A 10526-nucleotide genomic window follows, 5' to 3' on the forward strand; every position below is an offset into this window, starting at 1 on the left:
AGAAAAAATTTAATTGCAGTATTTTTTTTTTTTTTTAAGTTCATTGTGCTAAAAAAAAAGAAAAGAAAAAGAAATTCATTGGATATACATCACTACAATGGTAAAACGGCAACTAACAATGCCATGTACAGAATTCAAATCTTCAGTCATACAACACAGCACCAAGCATATACACCGACAAAATGTGAACACAGACTCCATAACCAGAGAACAACGTGATATCAATCTAACCTAACAGGACCAAGAAAACGTGGGCCTGCACTAACAGAGGTTTAGTCACAGCACAGTGTCAAAGTCCAAAAAACAGAAGTAGAATAACATTATGGCAGAAAAAACATAAACTTATATTTAAAAAAAAAAAAGAAGAAAAAAAGATTTGACTGTTCAAACAAGCATCAGAGGTTTAACTCCAGCGGTGGACATCCAGTGTTCTCTCGCATTAAGCTAATCTCCGTTCGGAGCTTTTCGTTTTCCTTGAAAACACAAAGAAATGCACAGATTTGATTGATGTCATGAGTTATCAGTATTCACCTGGTCATAGAAAAGCCTTCTTTAGTCTTAGAGGAGAACATAGTTACCTCCTGAAGTTTTGTGTTGTCCTTCTTAAGCTTAACGAGATACTCAATCCTCTGTTTGTGATTCTTGTGTCCCACAAGTTTTCCATTCTCCTCAGACAGCTTAATGTTCTGTTTACGGAGAACCTCAATCTCCTGTAAGAAAGCACAAAAAGTTGCAGAAGTCACAAAAGCAATATGCTAGACCCCGACCCATAGCGAGAGAGAGAGAGCGAGAGCGAATAAATGAAAATGTATAAGGTATAACACCCCGAACTTCCCTGTTAATAACACAGGGAAGTTCCAGAATCAACCAGCTGATCAGAGCCGAGTCAGGCAGAACATAAAGGAGTAATCCCCAATTCATAGTGACAATAAAAAAAAGATTTTAAAACTGCACTTTAAGGACTCATAAATAACTACACATAACAAATGTTAGAAAAACAAAACAACAACTCTGTTGGCAACAGTATTAGTCTTAAAAATACTATATTGTCTTTGTAAATCTGGACCCAGTGTTCCAGATGTAAAATGAGACGGCTATGCATAGCACAATCTTTGTATGGCACATGATTTTTACCTGGATTAATTTCTCTTCCTCCACTATCCTCTGGTTCGTCTCTCTCAGCTCTAGACAGCGGTTTCTCAGCTCAGTGGTGAGCTCTTGAATGCAGGTCTGAGACTGAACCAACATAGACTCCTGCGCCTGCAATCTAATCGCAGAGAGGAGAAGAAAACAGAGCAGGCTGTAAAATCTGAAGCTTAAAAAAAAGGTTTGAAGCATTATGCAAGAGCAAACAGATCAATCTGATGACACCAATCCATGCAGATGCTTACTTTTTTTGAGTTTCTGAAAGCTTCTGCATCATTTTGCTCTGTTAATAAATACAAGAGAAACAGGACATGAATAATTATCGGTAACTTCATTAATGATAGAATTTTAAAGCAGAAGAACAGATGCAGACCTTCTCTGTTCTCTCCTCATCTAGCTCTTTAAGAATGGAGTGCTTGAAGGCTTCATTCAACTCTTCACTGAAACACATGCAAGGTAGCATTATTTATTTTATTTATACTTTTTCATTATAGGTGGCCTGAGGATTGCATAATCTTCAAGATACTCAACCCGTTATTATTTCCATTTTGGGTCATCTGGTTCTGCTTAGTGTAAAACTTATCAAGCAAAGCCTGGATCTCCATTCGAACCATCTCTTTCTCACTGAGCTGCGTCTGGGAGAAAGGCAATACAGTATATGAATGTTGTGTATATATTCAAATAGGATGCATTCATGACAAGCATTTCATGAAAAATGCAAATAAAAAAATATTTAAATACAGCAACTTCAATAAGAACTTCATAAAGAACTTATTCGAATCTATAAAAACAAAGCTACTTGATATAAATCAGTCTAATTATGAAAGATTATAGATTCATTAATTTTTCCACAAATATACCTTAAGCCGTTCGATTTCCTCATTTTTGGCAGCTCTCTCAGCATTCAGCTCTGATAAAAGAATTTCCATGGTCATCATGGAAGAGCGTCTATTCTCCAGCTCCCGCTCCTGGATTTCCAGCACCTGGCTCAGGTCCCTGTTGAAACTTCCAGGGGTACAGGGTGTCTTAAATTTAAAAAGAGGGAAAAAAGAAATAAACAAGAAAGTTTGTATATGCTATGTTCTTAAGTGCAAATTTAAAAACATACATTTATGAAGGGATATTTAACTTCTTCACGTTCACCAGGTATGTTAGGGCTAGGTTAAACAAGCACACATGGTTGATAGGCAAAGATTTTACACTTTCTGACACAAGCCTCTACTTAACTTCAGCTTGTGACACCCTGACGTTTGGTTTTTGTGTCTTCTTCTGGTGTCGCATTAGAGATCTTTCATATGCAAGGTGAACATGTTAACCATGAGACCACTGAGCCATGACATGCAGCTTCTCAATTTGGGTAAGCCACGGTTGGATGTTAAGCTAAATTTGGGCACCAGTGACCAGGTAGATGTTAAAAACATAAGCAGGTTTTACCCGAGGAAACGATTTAGGCGTTACTGTCGGTTCAACGGGTGGCTGGAAAGCTCCATTCCTGATAGTTTTCTCGACAGCTTCTTGCTGTCGTTGCAGCTGGTAAAAGGTAGAAATTAGGGAAATTGGTAACATTGATGCGTTATTTGATTGACTTAATTGAATAAATAAAACAAAATAAAATAAAAAAACTTTACCTTCTGCTGCAGATTCTGTATAATGACATCCTTCTTGGCGGTTTGCTCTTGAGATGCCTGCAGGAGGCTGTTTTGCTCATCTAAGACTTTAGTAAGCCTTTCAACCTCCTCAGTGGCATAAACAATCTCCTCCTGCAAAACCTCAACCTGAAGACACACAATATATACAATTTGTATCATTCAACTCTATTCTTTGCTCTTAATTACTTGTGATGAATCTACAAAACACCACAAATTCATTTACAGTCATTTCATTACCTCTATTTTGTTGGATGCCACCCTCCTGTCTAAAGTTTCTTTAAGGTCACAGATTTCTTCCTGCATCTTACACTTTTGCTCCTTGATGTTGTCCCTTTCACAGCATGCAGCGTTGCATTTGGCCTGGAAGAGCAATGAGATTAACTGTATAAAAATGCACTATAAAATGGTTGTGTAACGTAAAGGGTAACTACAGCAAACAGTATAAGGATAACGTAGGAGTAAGATTACAGTGATGTCTCTGATATCTTCATTAAGATGAACAATGGTCTGGTCCTTGTGGCTCAGCTCACTGCGGAGGTCTCTGGTTTGGTTAATAAGGTCTAAAACAACATCCTGTAAAACATTACAAGCAGTTTTTAGAAGGGCAGTAGAAATACAGAAGCCATATTTGAGGAATTAAAGATACGAGGCTTACTTTGTCCTGTTCAGTCTTCTGTTCCAAGCTTTTTATGCTTTCCTTGGCAGAGGTAAGATTTTGTTCAAGATCAGCAAGAGTGGACACCTTTGAAACAAAAATGAAACGAGCAGGTTTAACGACTAGGCTGCAAATACTTATATGACAGTTTTTTTATTTGCAGAGATACACCTTGTTCTTAAGACTGACCTGTTGTTGATTTTGTGTTATCAAGTCTGAGACTTGTTTTTTGAGTTGTGCATTCTGCTCCACTGTTTCAAGAAGTTCCCTGAAGGATACGAAAGCGACCCATGTTAATGTAGTAATTTAACATTTTAGGAGACAAAAAAAAAAAAAAAAAAAAAGATTAAAAGTTTTAACTGTGCAGAACTTACTTTGATGTACTTTCTTTGTTTTCCTTTAACTGGGAGACTAAGGTGTTTGTGTGCTCCTGCTCAGTTTGCAGAGAATTATTCAATTTCTACAGTAAAATAAATAAATAAATAAATAAATAAAAATCAAGGATAGAAAGTAAACATCATGGCAACATTTTCAGACAAAGCTGTCGTAAACCCTGCGAGTTCACTCACCATGATCTCGGCTTTCAGTTCGTCGATCTCCTTCTGCCTGTCATCCAGCTGCTGTCTTGACTGATCAGCCTCAAACTTGGCCTCAGCTTGAAGCTGGTCAAACGAATCCTGAAGTGTCCGATGCTGCTCCAGAAGCTGCTCCCACTCCAGCCTGGAATGAAGATGTTGTCACGTGAACACATCAACATACTAATGAGGCCACAGCACTGCAAAAAATAAGAACCACTTGAATCCAGCCCCCTCTACTTTATTGGCTGCTTTACTGCTATTTAACTGGATTCAAACAGAGGGAACTGGGCAAACTGTTTTCTGTAATGAACCGTTACAGCTCTCTGGTGATGGCCACACATATTTTCCTTCAACTCTATATTTAACGCGAGTTGATTTGATAGTCTTTATGTTCCCATAAAGCTAAATGTCACACAGTTGTGTAACACACAGCGCCATTATAATAAATTTATGGAGAAAGCACATTTATCAGTATTAACACAATCCTAAACTGAATTGAAAGCTTTTGAAACAACATCAACACAGATTTGTTTTCAACAGACTTTCCATAATTCAGCATCATTTTCATCAACTTCAATTCAGTTGTTCTACATGTGGTTCTACATAGCATGGCTCTCTAAGAAAAAGAAAAAATGTTGTCCACCCCAGTATTTGACTCATGCTTACTGGACTTTGTCAAGTTGGAGCTGTGTGCTGATCAGACTGTTGGAGAGCTGACTCATCTCTCTCTGCTGCTCGCTCTGACTGTCTATTAGCTTGTTCTTCACAGAGGCCAGCTCCTTATCGGACGACTGCAGCACCAAGCGCAGGTCACGGATCTCGCTCCTCAGAACTGAAAGAAGTGCAAAAGGACCGTGGCAAACTTTTCCCATCGCTGGCTAAAGTCAAAAGTTCTTACATTTCTTAAGATGAGCACAAGTTCATGCAATCAGCAGAAACATCACAGACTAACCTTCTGCAGCTTGCTGTTCAGACTGAAGGCTCTGTTGCAGGTTGTTAATAGTTTCTTGCAGACAGAGTTGATCTTTATTCCAGTTATTTCTTTCAGTAGAAAGTTGCTGTACAACAGTGTAAATAATCAGGAAATCAATTTAAAAAAGGACATTTTCCAATTTCTCATGCAAATTAAACATTTCTACCTCGTCCTTGCAGTCAGATTCCTGAGTTATCACAGCCACCTGTTCCTCAAGTTTGGAGATGTCTTGCAGCATCTTGCTGTTCTTCAGCTCCTCTTCATTCAACTGCGCCTGGATGCGGCTAGCTTGATCCTGATGACAAATCAGAAAAAGTTTAACACAATAAGTGGACTTTATGCGGTCATTTTATTTGCATAGTATATGCAGACAAAAATCCACACTGCTTTACCTGCACTTGACGCAGTTCCTCCGTCAGGGCCATCTCAGTCATGTCTGATGGAGGCTGCTCCGACCAAATGCCGTTTTCATTACCGTCCATCCCATTCAGGTGCTCCGGGCTGGAGAGCGGCACGAGGCGGGACCGCAAGTTGTATCCTCTGGTGGGCGTGCTGAGAATCTGGTACAATAGATATTTCATTATTGAAGCCCAATTCATTTTTTCATAATCCTAAATAGAGATTGGACCTAATGTTACCTTATAGTTAGTCATTTTTGCAACGACTAACCTTTAGAGTTTCAACATGAATTCGGTTCAGTTCAGAAACCTCCTGTTTGTTATAAGCATTTGTAGCTTCCAGAATCTTCTCCAAATGTTTGTTGGACTTCTCAAGGTATCGTTTCTCAGACTCGAGCTGAGCCATCTGCTTCCTGAAACACAAAGCACCACTTTAATCTTCGTGAAGTTTATTTGTGATTTAAATAATACATATTAAAAATTCTTTTAAATACATTTTTGACACAGAAATCAAAGCTGAGCTGTGTTTTCATATATGATACCTCTTCTACAAGAGGTAGAAGGGATGTTAACATCAGATTTATATTAAAGAACCTCTTTAACTCTTACTTGGTGACATCTTTGTACTCTTCAAAAGCCTGAAGGGCCCCTGTCAGGTCTGACTGTCTCTGAAGGAGCTTGGCATTGAGTTTCTCAATTGTCGCTGCCGAGGTGGTATCTGTAGCCACAGAGGCTGAAGAGACTTCTGAAGCTGTGGAGCAACAAGTGATAATTAAAAACAACAGTATATTATAATTCACAGTTTTATTTTTCCAAACATAATTCTCCAATTTTTGGATGGCAATCTTACTTTCTGTGGGTCTCTCTGACTCCACAGCTTTCTGAAAGGCCTCTTCAATCTCCACAGCAACTTGGGCTGCAACTTCTTGAGCTTTCACCACTGATTCAAGCGAACGTAGCTGACGGTTCTCCTCTCTGAGGCTGTAATTCTCTGCAGCGTAGCGAGTCATCTTTGGGTGATGTTCAACCTTGTTCAAGGCAGAAGTGTTTTAAAAAAAATAAAAATAAAGAGTGTGGTGGTGAAGAAAGTGAGAAATTAATTATGGCACATGTAACCTTGCTTTTGCCATGTTGTTATATGAAGAAAAATATATATGCTACTGGAGTGTATTTTGATTTTAGTTTCTCCTACAGCTTGCATCTATACAATATGCAGATATAGTTTCAAAGCCTTTAATTTAAGCAGTGGGCTGACATTTGTACCTGATCCTTCAAGATCTTAATCTCTTCTTTCAGCTGATCAATCAGAGCCTGAGAGTCCTTGTCTGACAGCAAGTTTTCCCCTGCCTTCAGTTTTTTCTCCAGGCGAGAGATGTGGTCTTCTCGAAACCTGACAATCATTCGGCTGGAATGGATAAACTTGTCTTTTTGCGCCCAGGCCTCCTCTAGTTGGGCCACCTTGGTGAGTAGCGCCTGAGAACAATCAAACGTAACTATAAGTTTCACTATAGGTTTTTAAAATACGTGGCAAAATAAACAAATAAAAGCTTCATCTTGCCTTTTTTTCCTCATCTTGTTTCTTCCACAGACGAATAGCAGACATAAACTTTGCTTTATATGAGACATCATGATGAGTCTCGATGGATGAGCCTGGATTGGTTAGAATAAAAAAAAAAAAAAGTAACTTAGTCTATGCTGAACTCTAAAACGGTTTAAACAGGTTGTTAACGGGCTGAACATTAACATATGTTTGATTCATTGTTACCCATGTGAAGTTCAGGTCCTCCTGGTGCTATGTCTCTCCCATAGTCCACTCCCTGAGATGTGAGCGCCTGAGCAAGCTGCTCCTTCAGCTTCTTCACTTCAGCCTGCAGCTGCTTCACATTTCCCTGTGTATCTTCATTGATGACAGCCTGGCAAGGCACAATAATTATACAGAGATAGGAAAAAACTGTAGTGAGAAATCAAGACACACTTGTTAATTCTAAGTTTTAACTAAGTATTTGGCTCTTATGACTTATACCTTATTTTTGATCAACTTTGCTCTCTGGGCAAACTGCAGGGTGGACAATGTTTCTCCAAAACACTTTGAACCAGGGTGGACGTTGGCTATGATGTAAGTCTTGGCATTCCCTCCAAGAGAGTCCTGAAATTACAGTGACAATAGAATTGTTAATATATCTGAACATTATTTCACATATAATTCCCCAGAAGTTACACTGTGAAATTTTATGAATCTCATATATTCACTGCAATCCATACTCTACAACCTAGGAAATCACATTTGCAAGTTAAGACCTAAAATAAAGAGAGAAAACCTTAAAAATCAAGCACTGCAACGATAATGCCTGACTGTGGCGCATGTCTGCAATTATTATTTCCATGCTACATCCTCCTGAATTTGCATCTACACATACCCTGAGCAGAAAGGTGAGCTTTGAATCCCTGTAGCAGATGTGGCGATTCTTTCCATTAGACACGTCCACCAGCGCCATGATCACCTGGCCAAGGCACATGAGGGAGCGATTGATACTGCTGGCCTCCTGAGCAACAGAAGCAGAGCAGACAGCAACTTTTAGAGACCATAAAACAATGTAGGTCCAATAGTGTGAGGGCATTAAGACACAAAGCCTTCACCTTCAATCTCGAGCCCTCTGTGTGTGTGTCTTTCTGCCTCTCAGACCCTGCCAGATCAACCAGGTTCAGCTGAGACATTCGGATGTTCACCACTTCATTGATGGACTCCTTGGACTCCAAAGTCATAGTGAACACTGCGTGGGATCTCGAAGACTCGCGATTCATCGAGGTAGAGGCCACACGTCGATTGCGCCAGCCCATAGAGAGCACCTAAATGGTTTAAAACACACATTTTATACAGTCCCACAGCTTGTTTTGTTTTTATGAAACTGGATAAATTCACATACAAGAACATACAGGTTTCATACATTCTAATTGGTTAGACAGTAAACATAAGAACCATCAGCCACAACAAACTGGGACTTTATACCTGGTACGCTTCAGCCGCTGAGTTCACAAACTTCTCCACGACTCCCTCAACAAAGACACCTTTCTTGATGTTCTCCCTGAGAAAAAGGCTGGCTGAGGCCGTGTCCAGAAGGTCATAAATTTGTTCATTGTATATCTCAATAAATGAACATTTGCAGAGGAAACTCTTGGACTGAGAAGACTGTTGGGGAGGGGAGAACAAGTGAAAAATTCATTTAAAGAACAAATTTGAACAATATGTCTTTCAAGATAATAAAATGTTAGTGCTCACCCTTTCCACTTCCCTGATGATGAGAAAAAACAGGTACTCAAAACTTCGAGGAATGACCCCCCTTAGATCATCTGTGAAATTATCCAGCTCTGATGGCCCTGAAGCAAAAGAGAGAAAAATTATTTTAGGTTATATGATTGTTCGATCATATTTATTCTAAAATGTAAGTGATATTACAGAAGCCGCACCAAGCATGGTGAAGGTTTTTCCAGAGCCTGTTTGTCCACTGCAAAAGAGGAGACCAATAAGGAACCAAATGGGTAATTCACATTAAGCACACTGAAGACTGGCTGTGCCATAAATTGATTTTATGAAGTAAAGAATGGGAAGATCACTTACTAGGCAAATATTGTACCGTTATATCCATTCATGCACGACTCAACAATATTCTTGGCCACACTGGAAAATACAGCATCCTGTAGAAATGTTACAATTACTTTTTTAGCCATAAAAGCTACATCTCAGATCAGTAAAATAAAATTTAGACAATTAATATTAACAGTGACACAGTGGCATTTTTATAACCGAATAATCAATAATGTGCCTCAAACCTGTGTGGTGTCCATATCAGCAACATGATCATAGGTGAAGGTTCGTGGTTCTGGTTTTGAGAGCAAACGGATGGTGTTTGGTGACGTGACAGAGAGACACAGGTTCTGATCGCCATCTGTGGTCAGCCCAGTGTCCCGGGTCAGAGGTCGTACTCTGACAAAGACTTTAATAGAGTCGCTCTCACTGCTTTAAGCCCAGATAATAACACGACAAAGAGCAAGATATTTAAGGTGAAAATAGCAAGAGTTAAACACTGTTAAAAAGAGCAGCTGCTAATTTACTGCATGGTTGTTTTAACTATAACTATTGTCTTTCCAAAAGCATCAAAATAACAGTTAAAGTGGCCTCATTAGCCACACACCGTACCAGCAACAACACTATGCATTATTGCGTGCATTATTTCATTACATTGGCTCATTTTTATTTTACTTTTCCTGCTCCATAAATGTGCTGCATACAGCTGAGAAATTTATTTTCACAAACAGATTACACCAACATAGTTTGTGAGCCTGCATGTTTGCTAATCCATACAAATTACAGCCCTTTTAGAGATCAATCCTAACGATGTGACCAACTATCTCACTTTGGTCATTACATTTAGTCACTTAACTCCTAATCATAAGGAGGGAAACAGTTTTCTTTTGATCCTTCTTGGTAGCAACAGAGTTAGGGTCGTATTAGTATGAAGCAGCTCTGGTTTCATTTTACCGTTATCCTTTTAGGTTTGTAGCGTTAGCGTTTTAAACTAAAAAAAACAGACGGCGTGACAAAGTATGATTACCTGGCAGCAAGGTGAGCTGAATCAGCAGAGCCTGTTAACAAAATCATGACCATGTTAGATGTTGATTTAGCTTTGCAAGTCGTTTTTAGAGCTAAAGCTTCATTAATAATACAGCGTTCAAGTATCATGCTTAGAGCTTCCATACATACTCGATGCCTGGCATCGAGTTTCATAGCAGCGTTTAAGCTAATTTTACTCCTGTTAGCTGAACAACAAAAACATGCATTTGTGCTGCTCTACCTTTCCCACTGGAATTCATTGTTGACAGCCGAATATTCTCAGTTTCCTGGTAAAATATATTTTTCACAACATTTCGATTAACAGAGGCAGAAAGACAGCACTGTTTACATCCTTCGAAATTGGCGGGCAAGTTTGCTCCTACTTCTTCTTCTTCTTCCTTAGTTTTATGAACAGACTATTGAACGGGACATACCGCCACCTGCTGTTCAAGTGAAAACTGTTAATTGTTTGTTTTGTTCTAGGGATTTTGTCTTGTTTTGTTTAGGTGAGTGAGTAT

The 10526-nt window shown here is 39.1% G+C and overlaps 1 protein-coding gene across 2 annotated transcripts; it reads right to left on the reverse strand.

The window, feature by feature from the left end:
- Positions 1-395: 395 nt before the first annotated feature.
- On the reverse strand, positions 396-10268 carry kif15 (kinesin family member 15). Of its 2 annotated transcripts, none has more exons than XM_085342669.1 (35): positions 10250-10268; positions 10010-10040; positions 9228-9414; positions 9016-9092; positions 8865-8902; positions 8677-8774; positions 8407-8586; positions 8037-8246; positions 7817-7942; positions 7423-7545; positions 7165-7312; positions 6958-7049; positions 6663-6872; positions 6250-6427; positions 6009-6144; positions 5671-5812; positions 5394-5561; positions 5168-5296; positions 4981-5086; positions 4695-4860; positions 4020-4170; positions 3825-3910; positions 3640-3718; positions 3451-3537; positions 3264-3368; positions 3033-3155; positions 2775-2921; positions 2581-2664; positions 2007-2171; positions 1678-1781; positions 1520-1586; positions 1392-1429; positions 1135-1267; positions 579-710; positions 396-473 (listed from the first exon to the last, which is right to left on the reverse strand). In XM_085342669.1, the coding sequence occupies exons 1-35, from the start codon at positions 10266-10268 to the stop codon at positions 396-398; spliced, it is 4143 nt and encodes a 1380-aa protein (XP_085198795.1). The 2 variants fall into 2 exon arrangements, with proteins under 2 accessions (XP_085198795.1, XP_085198794.1); XM_085342668.1 differs by having other exon boundaries at positions 2581-2676; positions 6009-6150.
- Between the last annotated feature and the right edge of the window lie 258 nt (positions 10269-10526).

Source organism: Diplotaxodon limnothrissa, linkage group LG19 (assembly GCF_057381915.1).
Source record: "Diplotaxodon limnothrissa isolate DT_005_m linkage group LG19, D_limnothrissa_male_GT1.1, whole genome shotgun sequence".
NCBI classification, from domain to species: domain Eukaryota; kingdom Metazoa; phylum Chordata; class Actinopteri; order Cichliformes; family Cichlidae; genus Diplotaxodon; species Diplotaxodon limnothrissa.